Raw genomic sequence first — 23,017 nt, 5'->3', positions numbered from 1 at the left:
AAGCCACTGTATTCCGGTTTCCAATTTTGTCTGATCAAGTTATTCTTCGTAGATTTGGAAATAATGAATTTTGAAAACAAGCGTTCACATTCGCACGGGTCGATACCATGCATCGACCCCTTACGTGAGGGGTTAATGGAGAGATTAGCCTCTGAGATGAAGAAAAAAAATAAATTCACCATTTGTTCTGTTGGTTTGTGATTTTTCTTATTCATCGACTGCATGACTTCCATTTTTGTAAATTGTTGCAATCTTTTACAATTATTATTACCTTATTACAATAATAATAGTACATTATAAATCATATCAGACAGATTCACGCCAACGATCGTAGTATGAAAGAAAGAGGATATAATTCATTGTAATTGTATCTTTATTTCATTGAATGTTCTGCTGTTATTAATCAACTTCGCTTTGTTTTCCATTTTAAATGTGAAAAAGCCTTCGATCACTGTTGGCCTCCTTCGACATCGTCATGACTAATAATACGTTCAGCGCGAAATATCTAATAATCAGTTTTTTTTTCTTTAAATTCATTACTTTAAGTGAAAAATTGTGTAAAAAGATGAACCTCCGAACGCGATGTGACACGAGCATTTTTGGTCTGCTCAGGGAAGGGAGACGTACCCGTTCGAATCCACGCTTTCATTTTTTAATTTTTTTTACTCATTTTTTTCGCTTTTTTTCTCGTTTTTTTCTCTTGTAGTAGTAGCTTTTGAGGGGAGGATGTTCCCGGAATACTTTTAATTCCTGTCGGTGGCACGGAGTTTCTCCTCGACAGCCTCCTCGGAGGCCTCCGAGAGATCCGTCGCCTGTATGTACTTCTGTACACCGACGAGGGACTTCTTGAGTGCGTCGAATGAGCTCGAGTACAACATCTTCTTCTTGACTTTTGCTGTGTCGGGACACCACGACATCAGGAACAATTTTTGTTTCTTGGAAGCCTGGAAAACAATGAAAATTGAATGATAAATTATTGCATTCAGAGATTCCAATGCAATTTTTTCGAGCAATTACCTCGGAGGTGCCTTGACATTGATGAGTATACTCAAAATCAAAAAGTCCATAACGGCATTCGCCAGTACCGCCCTTCTGCAGATCCTCAAGGAAATTTTCATAAACAGCGTCACGGGGTCCAATGACCTCTACATCAATCTGCTTCTCGTCCTTGATGTAAAAGATGACATACCGATGTTTCTTGTCCTTCTTAATTTCATCGTACGTTGTCTTGCAGATGTCAGCTACAGTAACTCCGGATGCCTGAAAATCCCCCATGAAATCATCGTCTGTTTGAAGTTATGAGGAATAGCAATTCAATTCAATAGTAATTTAATTCAGACTTTTGACGAAAACTGACTTCAGGCCTCTTTACGTGACAAGAGAACAAAACATGGCTTTGAATTAGTCTTCACTAGACAATCGAGTGATTTTGGTGAAGCCGAAATTAGGGGAAGATTCGATTCAGGTGAATCTAGGGGTGTTCGAATATTTTCTAGTCAGAGAGAAGAGAAAAAAAGTTTTTATTTTAATTCTATCACTAAATTTCAGGGAAAAAATGACTCAGGATCAGGGTGGTTCTACTCAATGTCCATTAATTGAAAATCAAAAGGTGTTTGACCCCTACACCCTCAAAAATCCCCTGAACTGAAAATTCCACTGGCGACTAATCACCCCAGTCATAAAAATCGAGGTCAAAGTCAGCTCCAAATAGTCGTTCTCCACAACTACTCGCTAATTCTCCTCCCAAAACTGGCGAGCAGACGACCCTGATATCCCGTTTTAATCAGCGCTCCATAAACCCAAGCAGTTTTTACTCCTGTTTTCTATCTTGTTCTCGGATAGAAGGGAGGACAGCGGTCGACGTACACCTCCGGAACGCGCGTGCCACGTGTCCAAGTGCGCCGACGGATAACTTTAGAATTGGATCGGACTGCCCTCCCTTTTAGCATTGCTTATTCGCGCGTGGGAAGAATTTTATTTTCGTGGCCCCCCCGGTCGCGCAATGGTGTGTCCCGCAAAACAGGGGATAGCATCACCACCGATACCCTAGTCTAGTCACGTTGACGAGGTATAGCGATGCGAATGGACAACTCCATCAATTAAACTCGAGACAAATAGCAAACTTATTAATTCTCCAGCTGAATCGTTGCGCGACATTTTTCCTCGAATAAAATGCAATGAAAAATCGAGAATGTTCAGCATTATGACGTCACAATGGTACACGTCCAATTATTTTATTTAATTTTAATACCCAGCAATGAAAAAATACCCTTGCTATCAATTACAAACAACGTCACGAGTTCATGAAAACATTGAATGTTTTATTTCTTATTGGCATCCGACTATTTCGCATAAATTACGCAACATTACACGTGTTTACAAACTTTTGGAATGAAAACTCGGTCATGCTAAAAATCTCATAGAGCTACATCGCAAATAGGCTCCCATCCAACTCTCGCAAACCCGTCAGGAATCATCGCACTCTCACTCAATATTTTCTCCTAAAATCTTCAACTCCTCTCATCATTCCGCGGATTCGAAAATCCCTGGTGTCAGCGCCGATAAGCGCCTCATCGACCACCGTCATAATTGATGAAAATAAAATCTACTCTCCACTCCCCACCCCGATGACTAAATCCCAATCTCAATGCGTCAATACCCGAGCGTTGAGGAATAGAAGATAAACCCCCACCACCTAATTCTCACTTGTATTTTCATTTACTCCAAGTTGAGCCTCATTTATATCCGTCTGACGCTTAAAATAGAGAACAGGATTTCCCTACTGTGGTTTACTGTACGAATGGCCAAACAAAAAGCTTGAAAGAGCCCGAATGTGCATGTATGTGGGTTTTGTTACTTTTGTGTTATGGGACGCGCGCACGCAACGACAACGGGGTGGAGGGGTTGTTTGAAATATATTTTAGAGTGGTTTAGTCTATTTGAATAAGGTCTGGGTTAGAAATAATGCTTGCCAGGGGTTATTTCTCGAGTGAGATAACTCGCAATTCGCAATTTTACGAGATTTTCCAGTGAAAATTACAAAAAATATAAAAGACTAATGATTTATCTCAACAATTGCAGAACTTATTGTTGCCAACTTGAATTTTTCAATTAAAAAAAATAGCTGCTCATGATTCAATCTAATTGTTAGTTACATGTGCAATAATTCTGCGTCAACAATCACTCGTTTTTCCTGAACTTTGTAACGACTTTGGTAATAAAACTGCGAATGTTCTTGAATGTGAATAGTTATACTATTTCTCCCGCAGCGGTATAATCCTGTGGGCAAGGAATAGATGAAAGGGGCAATTTCTAACTCGACAAAAAAATTTTCTCAACAACCGGAGATTAGCTCATCAACATCAACAGAAGAACTCACTGCTGCCAAGTTAATATTTTCTTAACAGCAGCAGTTAGCCGCTCAGAGAAATCTCTCGAGGTCTGTTATTCCTAGATGATTCAACCGAAGTTCCGTTCATAACAATTCTCCCTCAACAATGTGAAGCCGAAACAAGCATTTACGCGAATCTAGGGGTATACAAATATTTTTTAATTTATGTGCAAGCTCTTTTGCTTGTAAAAAACATTTGTAGGGGAGGTTGAGGTAAAATAGACACTTTTGACTTTTTTAAAAATATTAGTGACGGGTTGAAATGTTCATGAAATTTAATCTGTTTTTTTTCAATACAAAGAACAATTCTTTTCCTTTGTGATGAGCCTAAGCTGAGCTCCATTGACGCATTTCTGTTTCATTTTTGTTTCTGAGTTATGAATAATTTTAAAAAAGCCTAAAGTGTTCATTTTACCCTGCCCTCACCTACATACAATTGTGACTCTCACACCCTTAAAAATCCCACAAATTGGGTCTTCCGCTGGCGAACATTACGCTAGTTTCAGCTTCATCTCAACAATCACACGATCTTCCTAAACTTAGTAACAAAATAGTTAATGTTTCTCAATATGAATGAACATTGAGGGAGTCCATGCTATTCCCTCCGCCGCCTAATAATCCTGCAGTCAACTCTAGAGAAAACAAATCTCTCTTCCAGTGAATGAACCCGTGAACATCATTTATTTCACTGTACACTACTCCCTCATTATGTGACGCGCGCACGCAACAAGAGCGAATGGGGTGGAGGGGTTGTTTGGGATAAATTCAAGAGAACGAGAGCGAGAGATTTTCGAGGTGGGATGCGAGAGAGACCCCCGTGCGGTCGATCGATATGCGCCTCGTCAATGGGGGATGACGGAGGGCCAGAGCGCGAGGGCTCCCTCTGGCCACGAGAAAACTACCAAGGTCAGGCGGCAGATGAATCCCTATTGAGTGCATTCGTTGCTCCTCTGAAATTCGAGAAAAATAATGACAAGATGAGTGGCCCCCATTCCCTTTATGACCCTGTGCAACGAGTGCTGGCTACTGGTAGTTGACGATAGCCGGGACAGTGACAACTAACGGTTGGACCTTGAGAATCACTGGCCATTGAATTCAACATATCTCTCTCACTCGCAGCACCATTCATTTGCGATAGAAATTGCTGTGTCTATGCAATTGTTTGTGGATTGTGACTGATTGAATGAATCAGTATTGGTGTGAAAATTGCGGGTGATTATCGGTAATTATTTGTCATTATCGAATTCGTTTGAAGGGGGAGAGCCTCAACATCCTTCGGCAGAATGTTTATGCATAATATTGTGGGAAGTGAGTAGAGTGCAGCGGAATTCAGCGATGAACAGCGAGGAATGCGCCTGAAGTTGGGGGAATTTTTTTGGCAATCCTCTCGATTTGGATTGAGTTAAATATGTTGCTGTCATATCAATCGATAAATACATTAGAGACACGAGGCCGCTCTCCAAGCGCAAGTCAATTTATCTCCACATGGAGATACCTCCCAGCGATATATATAGTAATGCATAAATGGACAAAGTACAATCCTCGTGGCACAGCATTTGGAAACTCTAAATTCTGAAATTCCTCATGCAAATCCCTAGAAACGAGTTTTTTTCCGGCAGCTGCCCCCAGAACAACTGTAACCATCTCCGGATGATAACCCGAGAGAGAAAAATGTGGAACGTTATAAACGCCATTGAGATGTGTCGTCTCGTCAGTGAAAAGCCCCGACGACGTTGGGGGAAAAAGAAGCGAGAGAGAGTGTATAAATATTCGTCGGGTATCGGATGGAGGAGTCCGAAAAGAGCCGGCGAAGAAGAGTCATGAGACTGAGACAGACTGAAATGAAACAGAACGAGACAGAGTCTTTCACCGTTGGATTATCCGTGCGAGGGAGTGAGATGCAGCGATTGAGAGACGAAGAGCGTTGGAGCGGGTGTACCCCCTTGGAATTGGCCACGTAATGCCGGCAACTGAAATATAATTCTAACCAGGAGAGTGCAACGATGCGTCGAGCCTTGATATTCCAGTGCTCTCCACTGAATTATCACGAGGCATGCAAGATTATTCGGAAAAATACAGCACGAGATATCGTGGATACAAGAGCCTCTCCATGTTTCACGGTTGGAGGAAGTGAGACAGAATGATGATTAAAATCGAATATGGTGGGGCAGTACAAAGAGAGAGAAAGAGAGCGAGAGAGAGAGGCGGAGGGACGCGTAATCGCGATCTGTCAATCGTTAATTTTTTTTTCACCGATGCATTGAAAGAAATGATTCATGCCCGTTAGTTTCCTGGAAAGGACGAGTACGGCACTCCCTTGACAACGACGTTGTTTCACGATTGGAGCAGTGGCGATTGAAGCATGAAAAGTCGAGTTGCATGTGTGATTCACCGTTCCCCCAAAAATCCATGCAATTGTCCGTTAAAATGGAGTTTAATCGTTCGCAGGAGTGATATTTCAACAATGACAAAAAAATGTGCTATCGAGTCGCCAGTGCCGGGGAACAGAAATGGCGACTGGCGCGTCCGCCTCCTCTCCTCGCCATAACCACAAAGTTGTTGCGTGCCGGGAGGCCCCACCAAATAATTTCCCCTCGTCCCTCATGACCGGTATTTAAACTCAATCACAATTTTTCTCCCCAATCAATTCACAGTGGACAACGTTATCTCGATTAATTGATTATATTTACCATTTTTTATTAGCAGTCAAAGCCAAGGGGAGAAACGAGTAAACAAGCACTACCAACACTTCCCACTGGTAATCTCTCGACTGTGGTAGAACTGGATACCTTCGGTTTTGTGTGTCCAGTTGGGGGTCGCGTACACCAACGACGAGGAAGGGAGGATCCTCGACCGTAGAGGCCTTTCTGCTGGCGCACAGTTTCACTGTTAAAACTGTATCACTACGCGTGCGCGCGCATATGCTATAAGGGTAATGCCATTGGTCGTTTCCAGTGGGTTACCACTACCGCCGGTTATTCGTGGATTTACAATCAATTTTTATGCCGAATTATTTGCTATTGTTCTGTGATTTTTTTTTGGTGGGAAAAATCGGGGACAAGATTCCGCCTTCGGGGGATTTGTTACCGGGGATTTCGTCGGGGACATGAAGGGGAATATTGTCATTTCCGGCGATGCCGGTATGGACTAATTTCCGCGCGTAGGCAGACGTCACGCGGCCCAACCGGTGGCTTTATATAAACGCTATTTTTGAACGGTACAATCCCTTCGACAGGAACTTTCAGCGTTGAATTCGTCATTTTAATTCAATGATCATTCAGAATTATTTTACTCAGAATTTGTAGGTCTCTCTCTTCATTTTCATCTCGTATTTCACCCTCCGAAGAATTGAATTCGTGTGCGGCATGCTAAAACCCAGGGAATTAGGCGAAATTAGTCATCGTGCATGACGTGCCAGTGGTGTCTCGACCAATGGGGTATCGGGACGTGGGGAAATTGCCTTATATGGGCAGTGGCATGCACACCCGAGAGAAAGAGAGAGAGAGATGGATAATTTCCTCGGTACAATTCGACTATTCACGAGGCAAGACGCGCGCGCAAACACAAACGGATCGAAGTGCCAATGTTTTCACTCATTTTTTTTTAATTCAATGCTCACAGCTTATTGTCTTGATTGGGGGTTGATGAGGATTTTTAATGCCGCGTGAGATCAATTGAGTTGTCTGGGCTGTCATGATTCAAATTTAATTTTATGTTGCAGTTGCGTTTGTTATCGATGCATCATTTTAATTGTATGTTCAATAGATTTTGCTCCCTCGTCTTATTTTCTTGCTTCATTTATATACAAAACAATTTCGATTTTTAAGCGAATTTAAATCCTCAATCTTTTATTGTTGACGAGGATTTTTAATTCTCCGTGAAATAAAATGAGTTGTCTGATATTTAAAGAATTAAATTTAATGTCATAACACAAATCATTTTAATGTATTCGTAATTCTATATTTCTATAGTTTATTTACACGCTCCCTTTACATACAAAAATCTCGCCTTTCAAACGAAATTAAACCCCCGAACTTTCCTCGTTTATCATTGTTTTCACTCATTTCTTTGATTTCAATGCAGTCAGCTTTGAAATTGTTTTGACTGGGGGTTGATCAGGATTTTTAATTCTACGTGAAATCAATTGAGTCGTCAGATCTTTGATGATTCAAATTTAATGTCATAATACAGTTGCGTTTATCATCGATACATAATTTTAACTTATTCGTAATCCTATATTCAATGGATTCGGCCCGTTCTGTGTCGCGGTTTCGGCTTATTTACATGCTCCCTCTATATACAAACATCTCGCCTTTGAGCGAATGTAAACCCTCGAACTTTCATCGTTTATCATTGCTATTGAAAATTGTACTTACGCACTTGTTCTATTGCTTATCAATTAATGGACCTGTCTGCCAGCACACTTAATACTGTCCCCCACAATCCCATCAATGCTTCATAATTTAACTAAGTCAAACTAAAAGAAAATCAAATAAAACTAACTCACACAGTCAACTTAAAAATGTTTTTGTATTACAACATACAAGAATGTTTATCTCGCTAGTTACGACGTACACCTAAGTAATAAAAGATAAGAGTAGAGTTACAATCGCACGTATTATTTCTACATTACACGTAGAAATTCAAGTATTGAGTCTCAGACTATTCATTCACCCAGTCACACTCTATTTATTCGATATTTTATTTTTTTTAGAAACGCTGGAAGTCGGCCAAGTCGTAGAATATTCAAAATATTGAGCGAATAATTTTTAAGAACAAGTGTAGTGTAAAAGGGGGGAGGGGCTTCAATGCGAAGGTGAGACTTGGCTCGCACTCGTCAATGCCAATACAACATAAACACAATTCGTAATATATACACGATGCACTTTTGGCAGAGGGAAAGACGAGCTGAATTTCCAGGAGTGTTCAACCCACTCGCGGATTTAATAATTTAAAAATAAATGAAATAAACACAATGATAATGAGACACATGAGGGCGAAATCCAAATTATTTTGCTAGTTCCCGCTTGGGACTGAAGGAGCTCATGACTAATTCCGCCTTTTTTCATCTTCTCTCGAAGATACGCTAGGATTTTTATTAGTGTGGATACACCTGTCGTCCAGGCGTCGTGCGAAAATGCAGTTGCATCATACTGACGACTGCTGTGAAATGTAGGAGGATTACATTTTTTTTCATCATACACTTGTGCTCGCTTTTTGGGAAGGGAGTGTTAGATGAGGCCACGTTTTTTCTTGTAGTCCTCTAGGTTCAGTGATCTACGAGGACCAGTGTCTTTTATATTGCTCACTGGCTTTGGTAGAACACTCACAGGATTGCCTACAATGGAATAATTAATTGAATTATTAATTTCAACAATTTTAAGGGGGGACTCCTCTGATTTTTATGTTTAAAAATAAAGAGTTAATGCAAAAAAAGTGTAGGGTAAAATCGACGCTTTTTATTTTTGAAAAATAATATTCCACTATTTATTTATTAAGAGTCCATTTTGCCCCCTCCCCCCTAGTGTCCCCTCAGAATGCAGAAGTTCACCTGAATGATACTCACTTGGAATAGGTACTTCCAAATCTATCGTAATATCAAAATTATGAGCATTGAAAAGATCCTCAGTGCTCTGTTTCTTGGGTGCCTCCTGTCCATTCTCCTTGTCATTCCCAATGACATCCCCCAGAATGGGTACACTCGGTTTATCATTAACCACAACAGGTGCACTCTCCTCCTCCTCCGGCTTGTAAACCATTCTGGGCTTGGTGCTTCTCCTGGTGAACGGATCGTCGATCTTCTTCCCCTTGTTCGCCTTGAACTCCTCCATAATAGCCTTCTCAGCCTCCTCCACATTCTTCTTCCTGTTCCTGTCATTGATGTAAGATATACTGGAGATGGTGGCTGTGCGCATTTTGTCGAGCTCCGAGGCCCTCTCCTCCAGCTCGCTCAGCTCCAAATTGAGCCTTGTAGCGGTGCTGTCATCACCCCTGCAGTTGGCAGCATCCCTCTCCCTCATGAGCTGCGCCTTCTTCATGGCATAATTCCAAGGAGTCGCCTTGAATCTCCCCTTCTCCTGCACAATCTTCTCAATGTCCTCCTCCTTGAACTCATAGACCAGAGCCTCCTTGATGTCCTTCAGCTTGTGCTCAATCTCGTCAGAAGTCGGCATGGATATTCCCTGGAGTGCACAAGCCTCCTTCCACTTGAAGAACTCAGAATCCGTGAATTCTTGATTGGAAACGAACTCAAGCCTGAAGACTCTCTCCTGCGCTCCGTGTCTGAGCCTCAGCCCTTTATTAGTGCGGGTATTTCCGAGCTGATAGATCTTCCCAGTCTCGCAGACACCGCTGATCTCAGCGACTCTGTACACAGGCTTGCCATTGTTGTTTCCAATTCCAATTCTCACAAAACAGCCCTGAACGACTCTGTCGAAGAAGGGGAGGTGCACGAAACGCTCCATTTTGTGTCGAGACAAACGAACTTTGTTCAGTTCATCCCTAGTGTTCACGTACAGTGGCTTCTTGGGCTTCGTCTTGGTGGAGGCAACAGACTTCTTGTCGTTGTCTGAATCAGAGTCTCGACTGTCACTGGATGAGGATCGACGTGCTGACGTGGTCTTGGGGGTCTCCTCCTCAGGTTCACTGTCAGACGATCCACTGTCGTCTGAGTAGATGTCAGAGGCCTTCAGCTTGGTCTTACTGCCCCCCTTGTGATCATCATCGAGCTCCTCCTCGTCGTCCTTGGACTGGGCCTGCTGCTGTTCCATTCTAGCCTTCTCCTTCTCCTCTCGCTCCTTCCTCTCCTCCCTGCGAGCCTTCAACAATGCCATTGCGTTCGACTTCTTGTCCTGCTTCTCTTCAATGGTCTTCTTACGGTCCTTGGAGCGCTCCTTGGGATCAGGTGCTCTCTCGTACTTCTTCTCGTCCTGGCTCTTCTCCTTCTTCTTCGACTCCTTCTGCTTGCGCTGCTCTTGCTTCCTCACCATCCTCAGTTTCTTCTCAATCTCGAATCTCTTTTTCATCGCTTCACGCTGCTCAACTCGCTTGTAAATCTCCTGCTCTCGTTCCTTCTCAGTCATCTCAGCGAGTCGTGCTCGGTCCTCAGCGTCTCCCATCAGATCGTCGTCGTAACCGTCGTTGAACTCCTCTTGGCTCGAGTCTGAACCACTGTGGTCAGAGTCAGAGACTTCACCTGGAGAAAACAAAATAGATAACAATTTTTTTTATTTATTCAATTCTAGGTTATTTAATAATAGTTTTTGACGAATATCTCGGAATCTAAAAGAGATAGAAAGATTTTTGTCATGACCTTTTTTGTAGAGCTAATTGAGGGCTATAAAAAAGGTAATGAGGAAAATTTTGCTGTCTCTCTTAGATTCCGAGATATTCATAAAAAACTGGCCAACAGTCAAAATCAACTTAACCCGGTTTACCGCTTCACTACTGAATTGTTTTCATGATTTAAGGAGGTTCATTTGGTCCAATAAATTATCCCATTGCCCTCAACAGTTGGGATTATCACTAGTGATGAAACAGTGGAAATATTTTGGGCTGAAGAAGTTTCAACTTCACGTACCTTCTTCAGGCTCGGACACTTTGGCAGGCTCATCGTCACTGCCACTGTCCTCAGAGCTGGACTTTGTCACTTTCCTCTTTGTTCGCTTGCTCGGCTGCTTCTTCTTCTTTGGCTTGCCAGGTTTAGCAGTCCAGTCATCATCGGACTCGGTAGTTGCCGAGTCCACCGCTTTCGAATCCTTGCTGTTGCTTCCTTCGTTCGTCTGGGTGTCATCCTGACCCTTGGCCTTCCTCTTCTTCGCCAAGGATAAGAAGTCCTGGAGATAATCATGAGTAATCATGAGAAAATGAAAAAACCCCTTTGGTGTTCAATCAATTGTTGTGAATGTTTCAATGTTATGAAACTTTTCTGTTTTTACTGAATTCAAGTGGAGGGTTGAAGTCATTTCTCCACAAAAAATACCAAAGCAGGTTATCTCAAGTTATTGGGAGCTTCACGAGGTGTGAATCCCAGAAAACACGTTGACGTTATCATCTTTTTGTTCGTCCCAAGGTCTAGGACTGCAGTCAAGGTTACACTACGTATTTCCCACATGCCCTCACCATTCTCGTCAATATTCATAAGAAACATTGACCAAAACTTTTCTGCTGATTTTCGTAACGATAAAAATAAGGCAAAACCCACGAGAGACTGAAAATTCCCGTTTGTTTTGTTTCATAAAATAATTGAGGTTAGCTACTCACATTTTCCAAGTCACTCCCGCTGTCCGATGCACTCTCACCGCTATCTGAATGGATGAGCGCTTGATTCTTCCTCTTGGGCATTTTAATAATAATTTCACTTCCACAAATTGAATATTACCCTCGAAAAAATCGTAACGCAATTTCAGGGGAGCAGGAGATCACTGAAGAGCCCAATGCTGTCACTTGTGGCCCTGGCGACAGTGGCGCTCCCCAGTAAATTCGCGCGCACTGTTCGACGAGGGGAACGTCGGAACATCAGGGACAGAGTGGAAGACAGAACGAGCCGTTTTTTCAATCGTCAATAATTAAAAATGGGCAGAGTGAAATCCAACAATTCTTTTTTCATTTCGAAGGTATTTTTTCAGACTTTAAAACGAAACCCAATTTCCTCAAATCGTAGCGTTCAGCCAAGAGATATTCACGACTCGAGGACGCCGATTTTACTTCAAATTCTGTCCTGAATTCCCTGCGTCAACCCCCTCTACGCCCTCCAGCGCCGCCATTCTCGTAATTCGCCACATTCCAACGTAAATTCCGGTCCATTGTCCCCCCATAGTGAACACCCAGTAATGTACACAATAATCCCCCCTGTCAACGCCGAAAAAACGCAAGTGCTCGCCCGAGAGCTGTCAAAGCCCTGACGATGGCACGCAACGTGTCCGCATTTCGAGTAAACATTCCACCCTGGACCTATTTCTAATCAAGCAAACCGACAAAATCCCCCCAACGAACGTGCAAAAGTGAATTCTAATCCCATACGACGTGAATACTGATGTAAACACCCGTGAAATTCCCGAGAATCGAGATAAACGTCGAAAAGCCTGCCGTGTGCTTAGAAACCGGAAGTTGGTGACGCTCTTTAATCGCGAATCGATCACTTGAAGCCTCGATAAACCGTTGACAGTCTCACCCCGGCCTCGATGGAGCCCCGAGCCCCCTGATCCTGCCATGATGACTCCGATGAGCGAGGACGGCGGTCCGCTGCGGGAGTGGGCCCCCCTGACAGCTCTCCTCCAGCAGATTCCGGTGAAACTCCAAAGTGGAATATTCACGCAGGACATCAACTTCACGTGCATCTCAGTCCTCCCGGAGTTCCTGGCGATTGGCACCAACTGCGGACTAGTTTACTGGTACAATCGTGAGACCGGTGACCTGCAGAGGCTGCGATGCGAGAACGCCTACTCCAGCATCACGTGCCTGCGCGTCATCTCGACGGTGGACTACATGGTGGCAGCGGGTAACAATCAGGGGGTCGTCACAGTATTCCAGATCCCGAAGAATCTCCCGGAGTCGTTGCCCGAGAGCTTGCGACCGAAGCAGAAGAAGCAGGTGGAGAGGTACAACATCGGGGGGATCCACAGGAGCCCAGTGAGCTCGGTCGAGTGGTCGAAGAACGGGATGAAGCTGTTCAGTGGAGACCAGGATGGCCTCGTGGTCCTCACGGAGATTGACTTCTACATGCACCTGTCGAAGTCCTCGGAGCTGCTGAACGAGAAGTACGCAGTTGTCCAGCTGAGTTATCAGCAGGGGCTGCTGCTGGTGTCGACCCTCTTCAGGACGATCCTGGTGAACAGCAATCAGGAGAGAAAAGTGTCCCAGGTGGGGCAGAAGGAGAGAAAGTCGCTGGGAAAATTGGGGGCGGTCTTCGCCACTCGTCAGGCACACGTTCAAGAGCCAGTTATTTACGCCAGTCGACCTGGACTGAGGCTCTGGCAGGCTGATAAGACGGGGACTGTCATCAAGACACTCATCTTCAAGGAGGCTGTGCAGACGACTAATACTGAGGTCGTTCTGCTCAATCCTGCGCCTGAGATGGTCAGGAAGAGACGGGGGGAGCCAACTTTTGGGGCTCTGATGCCCTTCTGCGACGATTTATTCGTTACATTCAGTGAGGATGTCATCTACGTGGTGAATCCTGTGACGATTGCTATCACTTCGGTTGTCAATGACCTCAGGAGGATCACCGACGTCTCCTGCACGAAGGACGAGGTGTTCGTCCTCGAGGGGGAGAGGAACATCCTGAGGATCGCTTATCACCCTGAGATCAGCAATGTCGAGAGTCCTGAGGAGACCAAGGACTCGCTGACGTTCGCAGAGATCAGTAAACCCGTCACTGCGGGCATTCTCGGGCTCACCTCGAGGATCAAAGAGAATTCTATCGTTCCCAGCATCCCTTTTTATAAGATCAGTCCTAGTAATATTATTCAGGCGATGAGTGCTCTGCCCTCCAGGGGGGGAGTCGATCCCAATCCTGTTGTCAATGGGGAAGAGGCCACGGAGATGCCTCCCATCGTTCCACTGAGCATCGACACACCTCTGGTCACTGATGTTGATATCGAAGTCGAGCAGAATGCGCATTCTGGGGAGAGGGAGGAGGGCAAGGTGGACAGGAGACAGATTTTCCAGAGGATTGGGGAGCAGGAGTTTGAGGAAGTTGTTTTTACTCCTGAGAGGAAGCACAAGAGAGTGGGGAAGAGTAATAGGATTAATGGGCACAATGGAGAGGACAGTCTGTTAAAGTATTGTAGGGATATTCAAGAGACCCGTTCGTCTCTGTTAACGTTGAGTATTGATGATGAGTGTGTTCTGAGGGGGGAGAGGAATCTCGAGAGCATTCAGAAGGACGTGGAGAGCAAAGAGAAACTGCTCGCTGATGTTCTTAATTTTGATCTGTCTGAGTATATGACGAGCAGCCAGAATTATTCGGATGATAGTCGGTCGAATGGGAATGGAAGTGCACTGGATACGATAACTTATGTTAATTGCACTGGGTCGACGGCTGATTCTGCGATTTTTCGTTTTGAGGAGGGAGACGAGGATCGGGGGGATGACTCCGGGGATGAGGATGAGAGCTACAGGACTGAATTGAAGAAGCTGGAGACGCTCGGGGAGTGCAGCAAACAGCTCATGCTGATGGGTAAAGAGAATTCTGTTGGGATTGGGGAGGGTGAGGGAGAGAGGAATGGAAGGGGGGAGTTTAATCATTCTAGGGAGCTGGAGATTCGATTCAATGGTAATTATCGAAAATAATGAGTTATTATGGAAATAATTTTGTAGATTATTCAATGCATTTTTTATACATTTTCAAATATTTTGTTTGTTTCAGTTCTTTCGAAAGAATTCGTATCTTCTGCGATATGCGACGAAGCTGATGACTGGGTCGTCGTGTCAACACAGGATTAACGTCGCCACCAAAGCCAGAGAGTAAATTTCATTTTGACTATTAATCCATTGCATTGAAGATTATGTTATTTAATTGCGCAAGATCTATTCAGGGTATTGGAATATATTATTCAATGATTAGTTTATTTGGGGAGAATGGGGAAAAATCGACACTTCTGGCTGCTTGAAAAATATTCACTGCATTAGAAAAGTTGATCGCATTTAATTAACAATTCAATGACTTGTCAACATTTATAAAAAATGGAGATGTGATTTCACCTCAATCTCTCTCTTGTAGGATAACCCATAGTGATAAAAAACCGGTCTAAGTATAATCATGTTTTATCTGCTTGAGATATTGTTTCAGAACAAGTATAACATTAATTTGTATGCTAGTCATAACTGCGTTTTTCATGGCACACGACAGGATTCTATAATTTGGAGATACAATGGAGATGAAATAAAATATACTGCGAACGTTGTTAAAAACCGTCTGTTATTTACATGATTAATGTACAATCTTTATCATTTTTTGTCTTTATTACGATTGATGAAACTCGCAGCCTCTAAGACTAGACGTGCTGCGTTGTTGATGTGTCGAAAGCGGTCTGGTCCGAGGTGAATGCCCCCGTACCATCGTGACACAACTACTAGGACGTTTTTGGTGTCGAGGATCTGGAGGAGGTGGAGGAGTCTACCCCCAGCCTGGTTCTCACCGTCATCCTCACAGTCCTGGAGGTAGTTGTTGGTTTTCTCTTGATGGATTCGGTAGGCGTACATGTTGTGGGTTGCCTGGTCTATCTTACGGTTTTCCATAAGTTTTTTGAGCACTAATCTGTTGGAAAAAGGGAAGGATATATTGGTGGAGAGGATGAAACAAAATTTTTTAGGGAAAAACGAGTCTTGAAATCTTTAACAAATCAATTCATTCTAAGAATATTTTTTATTAATTCTCAATCTACTGAATTTTCAAGGTGAATCAGGAACAATTTTACCTTCAATTGATTTGAAATTCATAACATTGAAGATGCAGATGCAATTATTACTTGAATAGAGTAAGGAACTCACTTCACTTGAGCAACTGATGTTACTCTAGCTGTGTGACCCTGAAAGAAACTCTTTCTGTCCACAACAACTTCTCCGTGATAAATTTCTGGACATGTTTCCTCCACAGGGGCAGGCACCACGTCTGTCACCAGATCATTTTCCTCTCTACCTTCTTCGCCTTCTTCGTGAGATTCCTCCTCTTTCTGTAGATTCAAATTCTGCAATTCTTCACGAATTCTCTCAACCCACTGGTAGATAACATTTTGACCTACGTAATCCCTGAAGAGTAATCAAATCATCAGAAAAACATCGCAACGAGTCAATTAAAAAAATCTTAATTAATTAGTAATTCAGCAGTGAAGGGGTCAAACTATTTGAGTCATATCTCAAAATCTAAACGAGATAGCGAAATTTTCGTGAGAACCTTTTTTGCAGCTTTCAATTCGCTCTACAAAAAAGTTTATAACAAAAATTTTGCTATCTGGCTTGGATTCCGAGATATTTATTGAAAACTGATTAATACTTGAAAACAACTCAAACCCTTTTACCACTTTGCTATAAAATTAAATGAATAGTCGATTGAAAATCCTCTATTAATAATTTTTCTACAAAAAGAAACTCATCAAAAAAATAAACTCTCTAAAACCTACAAGTATACCTCGTCCAGAATCCGACAGATCCTGATCTTGTGCTCCTGCCTCAGATGGGGTGCAGAGACTTCATAGACAGGTGGCACAGACAACGGATAATCAATAGGCAGCTTCAGATAAAGTTTTACGGTCCACCCGCCCTCCTCGATATTGATGCTGTACGCGCGGTTCTCCTCATCCTCCACCACGAGTTCATCACCGTAAATAGCCACAAGTGCCTCTACCTCGTCAGCCTATTAAAAAAAAACAAAAACCCCTCAACAAACCGGAAAACAAGCGTTCGAATCGAGACCCGTTCACTCACTTGTTGTGCAAGGTTATCCATGACACCCCCTGTCCCTCGATATTCAAACAATTGTGATGCGTCAGCTGTCGATGTCACGTCTCGAATCCCATTGACAACTGCGATCTCCGCACATTTCGCCCCAAAACGGATGTCTCCATAATGCAAGTGTTCAAATAGAACAGGAAGTGAACGACTGCAGCTCAATAAAAAATGTTTAACGGAAAAATCGAGTCATTCGAGATGAGCGAATAGAGTTCGTCGTTGGAGTTCAGTGGATAGTTTAGAGTGAAGTACAATAACGAAGGATGGATTACGCGTTATTCCAAATAATTGAACAACAATCGTAGCTCTGTGAAAACCGTGCATGGACGTCACGTTTGCACACGTCATCTGAACAGCGCCCTCTGTGCCCTGAAAACCCTCCTCTCTGTCCCGTGTGATATGTCGAATATACGCTGGCATAAATCAACAGCTTATTAGGTTAATAAATAGCTCATTGCCGAGACAATCGGTGCATCAAGATGGTGAGTATCAACGAGTATCCCTTGTATTTAGGTGTTAAAGGATTAATAGTTAGTGGGGGAGGTTGAGGGGAACTTGGGGGCCATCCCCTGCTCCGAAACTGCGGATGTCATCAGACATACCAAGTTTCCAGACTTTCAAATCTCTCCGTCAATCAGGGGAGTTTAAAGGAATTAATCATTGATTCTAGGTACTTATTGCGAGTGCGGTATGCACCAAGGCTGGGAAAAGTGAGTAGAAAGGGTCTGTAGTGGCTAGATGACGCATAACCAAGACTGGGAATTTATGGGTGTTTTGTGTTTCGCAGCGATTATCTCCCGTCAATTCGTCGAGATGACGAAGGCGAGGATAGAGGGACTCCTGGCAGCATTTCCGAAGTTGATGAGCACGGGGAAGCAGCACACGTTTGTGGAGACTGAGTCTGTTAGGTATGTGTACCAGCCTATGGAGAAATTGTACATGCTACTGATTACGACGAAGGCCAGTAATATTCTGGAGGATTTGGAGACTCTCAGATTGTTCGCTAGAGTTGTAAGTATTTTTTCGTTGGAAAATATTGTAGAGAATGTCAAAGGATTTTGTGAGAGAAAATAAATAGGTTTATTAACAGTTTTAAAGTTTAAGGATATTTTATATTTGCAAAATGATTTATTTTCTTATATTCTTTTACTGAAAGTGATACTCTAGATTATTTTGTTAACATCTTGGAATTCAATAGATAAAGAGAACAAACCTATCAATTATTTACATTTGACGTAAAATATAGAGATCATTATTGACAAAAAGAGCAATCAGGTCAATATCAATTTGACAAAATGAAGAATGTTGGTATTAATATTCCTGAATAAATCTGCAAATATCTACAAACTGAACAGATTTGAGAAAAAACCCAAGCGGCCTTTTTGTAGCGCCTGAAATTTTCTGTGAAAAAAGTCTTTTAAGTCTCTTCTAAATATAAAAAAAATACAAAGCCACTTTGTGGCTGTAAATAATTACTTCCCAATCATCGCCTAATCGACTGTATGAAACCTTAATGAAAAAACTCCTGTGAAAGATTCCAGAATACTGCAAATCAATGGACGAATCAGAGATCTCAGAGCACGCCTTTGAATTGATATTCGCCTTCGACGAGATAGTAGCCCTCGGATACAGGGAAAACGTGAACCTCGCACAGATTCGCACTTTCGTGGAGATGGACTCCCACGAGGAGCGAGTGTTCAACGCGGTACGTTACACCCAAGAGCGTGAGGCGAAGAACAAGATGAGGGAGAAGGCGAAGGAGCTGCAGAGGCAGAAACTGGAGGCAAACAAAAAGGGAGGAATGAAGTCCTCAGGTTTTGCCGGGGGCTACGGCAATAACAGTGGAGGTTTCAACTCGAGTCCAACAGTCGGTGACTCTGCGAATTTCGTGCCTGAACCAGTGAAGCCCAGCTACACTCCAGCAGCCAAACCGACAGCTGCTGGCCCAGGGGCCATGAAACTAGGTGGCAAAGTTCGGGATATAGACTCATTCGTGGACCAATTGAAAGAGGAGGGGGAGAATGTCGTGGCGAATGTCAAGTCACTGGACACGAAGGCAACACCGACGTCCCAACAGATCATCCATACAGAGCCTGTGCACTTGAGGCAAGAGGAGAAGCTGAATGTGCGCGTGGGAAGGGACGGTGGGGTCCAGCAGTTCGAGCTGCATGGTCTCGTCACCCTGAACATATCTGACGAACAGTGGGGAAGGATACGTGTCCAGCTGGAGAACGACGACAGCAGGGGAGTCCAGCTTCAGACGCATCCCAATGTCGACAAGGATTTGTTCAGGATGAAGGGACAGATTGGATTGAAAGTACCCAGCAAACCATTCCCTCTTAACACTGATGTTGGAGTGCTCAAGTGGAGGCTGCAATCACAGGATGAATCAGCTTTGCCTATTTCTAGTGAGTTTATCATTATAATTACTCATTATTGTAATCGTTATTAGCAGTTCCTCATTCTTAATGGAAGAATAACGACGACAAGCCAAATACAGAATTAATTTAAAATTAGTTGGCAAAGCGAGATTAGTTCGAAAATGCCCAAAAATCCTTGATAACACCAATTATTTTCTTTCAGTAAACTGCTGGCCCTCAGAAAACGGTGAAAACGGATGTGACGTTAATATTGAATATGAGTTGGACCACGCAGAGTTGGAACTAAACGATGTACAGATTAACATTCCACTCCCCATGGGCTGCACTCCAATAGTGAGTGAGTGCGATGGAGAGTACAGTCACGAGGCCAGGAGAAACCAGCTGGTTTGGTCACTGCCACTTGTTGATGCATCCTCGAAGTCTGGCTCCATGGAGTTCTCAGCGCCGTCCTCAACACCCTCAGACTTTTTCCCACTTCACGTATCGTTCACATCGAAAACTTCATACGCCAAAATTAAAGTGAGTAATTTGTCAACTGCACATCATTATCCTCGTCCTTTTGGGGAGGCATCCGTTGTTTAATTCACGTTTTTATCCTTCAGGTTATCGATGTGCAATTAGTTGACGATGGAAGCCCCGTTAAACACTCAGTCGACACTGTATTCCTCACGGACAATTACGAAGTGGTATAATCATTTTATTTTGTATCTATAAACCATGTTAACGTAGGTGATGATGATAAGGCGCACGAGGTAATGAATTTTACGAAAAAAAAAATATTTCTTTATCAGAACGTCGGTATATTGTTTTAAAATAAAATGATCCTGGATATAATTATTTGGGAATTTGTACGGTTTCGTAAAGCCACATTTGGCGAAAATCCATGGAAACTATTGTGAATAATTAAATGGTATTTAGAATGTAAGAAACAATAAAATAAAATGATAATTAATCATGTTAATGCGGCCACGAAACCTGGGATTCAATGAATACGTGACTGTTATTACTGCGAAAATAGTATTAAGAAGATCTTTTGGCTTTTTCGTTCATCTTCTCTCCTCCGCTCTTTCAAGGTCCATCCTTTTTTTAATTTAAGATTATGTTTGGATGTACACAAAATATATGTAGATATAAAACTTATTTGTTTAATTATTAAAAACAGAATTAAATTAACAAATATGTACAAATATTGTCTTGGCAGAAATTATTACAGAACGAAGGGTTTTATGAAATAATTCTCCTCACAGCTTTGCCTAGAAAAAAAAATTGAGTCAATTTCCATTGAAGAATGAGATAAATATCGTAAGGAAGATGTTTACCTGCATTAGATTCTTGAAAAAATCATGACAGAACCCAGTGTTGAATCAAATAATTTTCTATAACAGCCTTGGCTAGAAACAAAAGTAACAATTTCGTAAATTCATTCAATTGATTTTAATTAAATGTTCAATTACCTGTATGAGACTTATTCAAAATAGCAGCATGATAAGCACTGATGTTGTGAGCATTTCGATGAGTCAGATCGGCCTTTCTAGTCAGCAGTTCATAGCACACGTGAGGATGGTCTCCGTATGCTCCATAAATTAGTGGAGTATTTCCCTCCTGATGCATGCAATCAAATCAAATCCCATAATCCACTTAATCAACTCAGAATAATTATTAATTGATAATTGAGAGAACTCACGTCATCAGTGGCATCAACATCAGCCCCCTGATTGAGAAGTAATTTAACTAGATCATGCTGCCCAGAGGAAGCTGCCAGGTGCAGTGCAGTCTCCCCATTGAGCCCCTGATAATTCTTATCAGCTCCAGCCTTGAGCAGCATCCTGGCACTTCCCAGTTGTCCATAAGTCGCTGCCCACATCAACGCAGTCAAGCCGTTCTCATCTGGCGCATCAATCTTCCCAGATTGCAGATTAACAGATGTCAATTCACCCTGTCCTGCCAGTGTGTGGAAGGTGATGTCACTCCCAGTGTACAGTTGGGGTATTTCAGTCTTCGTGTTGCCTCTTTGGAGATTTGTGAGGAGTGTAGGGGGCTGCAGACAAATAATTAACTTCATTGTTTTCCTTCGATGATTCAACCAAATTCATTATTGATTATGCAAGTTACCAATGACCGAGGGTAGATCCTTCATTTGAATAATTTGGGAGTATAATTCAATGGATTAATTATGGAGCTCATTATGACGCAAATGAGAGCATCCAGGTCTTATATTTATTTATGCATGAAACAATGATTTTTTTTTCAATCTCAATGAAATTTTCTACTTCACATTTTCAATTCTTGAATAGTGAATTGACGAGAAACATAAAATGAAAATAATCACGTACTTTGTAAGGTTGGAATGCACTTGTTCTCGTCGCATCCTGCCATGCCCCAGGTGCCCAGTGCCATTTATTCTCGATTGGCTCGGATTTGCAATCAATGTTTACATTCTCTGGTTTACAAATGAGTGGTCTGGGCCTGATGGAGCCCTCCGTTCCCTCGCGTACTCCAATCGTACTGTCATCGACGAACTCCAGGGTCTCGTTGGCAGGTTCTATCGTCTCTTCTTTCAGAATCAACTGTGTATGCAGTTCTGCACTCATTGTTGGGCCCAAACGATTCAAGCCAATTCCTTTTACAACACTTTTTTATATTTTATTCAATGAAATTCGTGGACTGCGTACACTCTGCACTCATCGTCTGCAGCCTCCCCACTCCACAAAATTCATTGGACCTTCCCCCCCCCCCCTCGCGACACTACCAACAATTACCAATAGCAAAGCATGCGTGGAAAAAATACAATGCGATATTTTTATTGAATAAACAAAAACTCCAACAAGTGAATTTACTGTAATTGTTGAATTGTTTTTGTAAAACAATCGGGATTGAATACTTTGGAACTGTTGTATCTCCACGTGACCAACGTAAACAAAAAAATAACTCCGAAATTGACGTTGAACATAACTCAACGAAAAATCGATAGCATAAAAAAATTTGAGTTGAGGAATATCCGGAGAGTTCGAAGCAAATTAATTGAGATAATTAACTAGACTTTGGTGGAGTAATTTTGAAACCAATAACCTCAAAAAATGGAGGGATACACATTGCAACTGGACCCAAGAACCGGTAAATACCTGACCCTTCACCTATTCACGAATGTCGAGAATACGAGAGAAATAAAGAAGAGGATTCAAGCTGGGAAGCTTCAGTGTTGCATTCTCAAGGCGAGTATGATCGTCGAACCGTTCCAGGTGGTGGTGGCTGCTAACAAAGCTGTCCTCCGGATGAACTCTGGGTCCATGATCACGAGGGGTGTGTTCACAGAGATTCTCTACGCCATTTCCTCGTCGACGAATATCTCCCAGTCGCTGATGAGGTTCGGGATTGATGATAAAGATAGAAATATTGTGGTGGCTTTCATTCATGGAGAGGATGGGAGGGAGGAGCTGGAGGGAGAGGTCCTGGGGCAGATCGAAGGGGAGAGAACGCCGATCTCTAGGCTGAGGGAGTTTGCGGATGTTGGACTCGTCAGGAAGACTTATAAAATTGATGAGGAGGAGCTGAAGGTCTCCAGTCTCGAGGATTCTATTGTCAGTAGGATAGGGGGTGACTATCCAGTGTCGTTGAAATGATTTTTGTAGCAGGAGATGCAGACGATTGATGTAATAATGCGCAGATGAATGGAAAATAAATTGAGTCCCGGATTTAATCTCATTATGCCTTTTATTAATTACCAAATGAATCAATGTTGATGTTGATGAGAAGAATAATTCACCCGGACACGATGATATTACAACCAAGAGTACCC

The 23,017-nt window shown here is 42.7% G+C and overlaps 7 protein-coding genes and 1 long non-coding RNA gene across 8 annotated transcripts; 3 read left to right on the top strand and 5 right to left on the bottom strand.

The window, feature by feature from the left end:
• Window positions 1-190: 190 nt before the first annotated feature.
• On the bottom strand, window positions 191-6,266 carry LOC107036558 (cofilin/actin-depolymerizing factor homolog). Its single transcript, XM_015254598.2, has 3 exons — window positions 6,082-6,266; window positions 1,018-1,260; window positions 191-944 (listed from the first exon to the last, which is right to left on the bottom strand). Exons 1-3 carry the CDS (start codon window positions 6,082-6,084, stop codon window positions 744-746), a joined length of 447 nt encoding a protein of 148 aa, XP_015110084.1. The 5' UTR covers window positions 6,085-6,266; the 3' UTR covers window positions 191-743.
• A 1,636-nt stretch (window positions 6,267-7,902) lies between these two features.
• LOC107037502 (RNA polymerase-associated protein Rtf1) lies at window positions 7,903-11,836 on the bottom strand. Its single transcript, XM_015256114.1, has 4 exons — window positions 11,654-11,836; window positions 10,971-11,226; window positions 8,958-10,586; window positions 7,903-8,729 (listed from the first exon to the last, which is right to left on the bottom strand). The coding sequence occupies exons 1-4, from the start codon at window positions 11,732-11,734 to the stop codon at window positions 8,623-8,625; spliced, it is 2,073 nt and encodes a 690-aa protein (XP_015111600.1). The 5' UTR covers window positions 11,735-11,836; the 3' UTR covers window positions 7,903-8,622.
• Window positions 11,837-12,186: 350 nt separating this feature from the next.
• Window positions 12,187-15,314, top strand: LOC107046864 (WD repeat-containing protein CG11141). Its single transcript, XM_015269610.2, has 2 exons — window positions 12,187-14,666; window positions 14,760-15,314. Exons 1-2 carry the CDS (start codon window positions 12,602-12,604, stop codon window positions 14,834-14,836), a joined length of 2,142 nt encoding a protein of 713 aa, XP_015125096.1. The 5' UTR covers window positions 12,187-12,601; the 3' UTR covers window positions 14,837-15,314.
• LOC107047380 (protein IMPACT) lies at window positions 15,291-17,208 on the bottom strand. Its single transcript, XM_015270170.2, has 4 exons — window positions 16,817-17,208; window positions 16,513-16,745; window positions 15,884-16,141; window positions 15,291-15,650 (listed from the first exon to the last, which is right to left on the bottom strand). The coding sequence occupies exons 1-4, from the start codon at window positions 16,835-16,837 to the stop codon at window positions 15,341-15,343; spliced, it is 822 nt and encodes a 273-aa protein (XP_015125656.1). The 5' UTR covers window positions 16,838-17,208; the 3' UTR covers window positions 15,291-15,340.
• On the top strand, window positions 16,888-20,410 carry LOC107047331 (coatomer subunit delta). The gene is made up of 6 exons (XM_015270106.2): window positions 16,888-17,322; window positions 17,511-17,550; window positions 17,628-17,851; window positions 18,375-19,248; window positions 19,424-19,740; window positions 19,824-20,410. Exons 1-6 carry the CDS (start codon window positions 17,320-17,322, stop codon window positions 19,911-19,913), a joined length of 1,548 nt encoding a protein of 515 aa, XP_015125592.1. The 5' UTR covers window positions 16,888-17,319; the 3' UTR covers window positions 19,914-20,410.
• LOC107047493 lies at window positions 20,347-20,580 on the bottom strand. Its single transcript, XR_001461645.1, has 2 exons — window positions 20,541-20,580; window positions 20,347-20,474 (listed from the first exon to the last, which is right to left on the bottom strand). It is a non-coding gene; the product is annotated as an uncharacterized LOC107047493 (long non-coding RNA).
• LOC107043132 (DNA-binding protein RFXANK) lies at window positions 20,563-21,942 on the bottom strand. The gene is made up of 4 exons (XM_015267965.2): window positions 21,555-21,942; window positions 20,906-21,259; window positions 20,676-20,823; window positions 20,563-20,612 (listed from the first exon to the last, which is right to left on the bottom strand). The coding sequence occupies exons 1-4, from the start codon at window positions 21,810-21,812 to the stop codon at window positions 20,563-20,565; spliced, it is 810 nt and encodes a 269-aa protein (XP_015123451.1). The 5' UTR covers window positions 21,813-21,942.
• LOC107047442 (EKC/KEOPS complex subunit Tprkb) lies at window positions 21,905-22,923 on the top strand. Its single transcript, XM_015270229.2, has one exon. The coding sequence runs from the start codon at window positions 22,299-22,301 to the stop codon at window positions 22,839-22,841; it is 543 nt and encodes a 180-aa protein (XP_015125715.1). The 5' UTR covers window positions 21,905-22,298; the 3' UTR covers window positions 22,842-22,923.
• Window positions 22,924-23,017: the final 94 nt, after the last annotated feature.

Source organism: Diachasma alloeum, unplaced genomic scaffold (genome assembly GCF_001412515.2).
Source record: "Diachasma alloeum isolate Michigan unplaced genomic scaffold, Dall2.0 Dall_scaffold_00176, whole genome shotgun sequence".
In the NCBI taxonomy this organism is placed as follows: domain Eukaryota; kingdom Metazoa; phylum Arthropoda; class Insecta; order Hymenoptera; family Braconidae; genus Diachasma; species Diachasma alloeum.
This window is presented reverse-complemented; position numbering and strand designations above follow the sequence as displayed.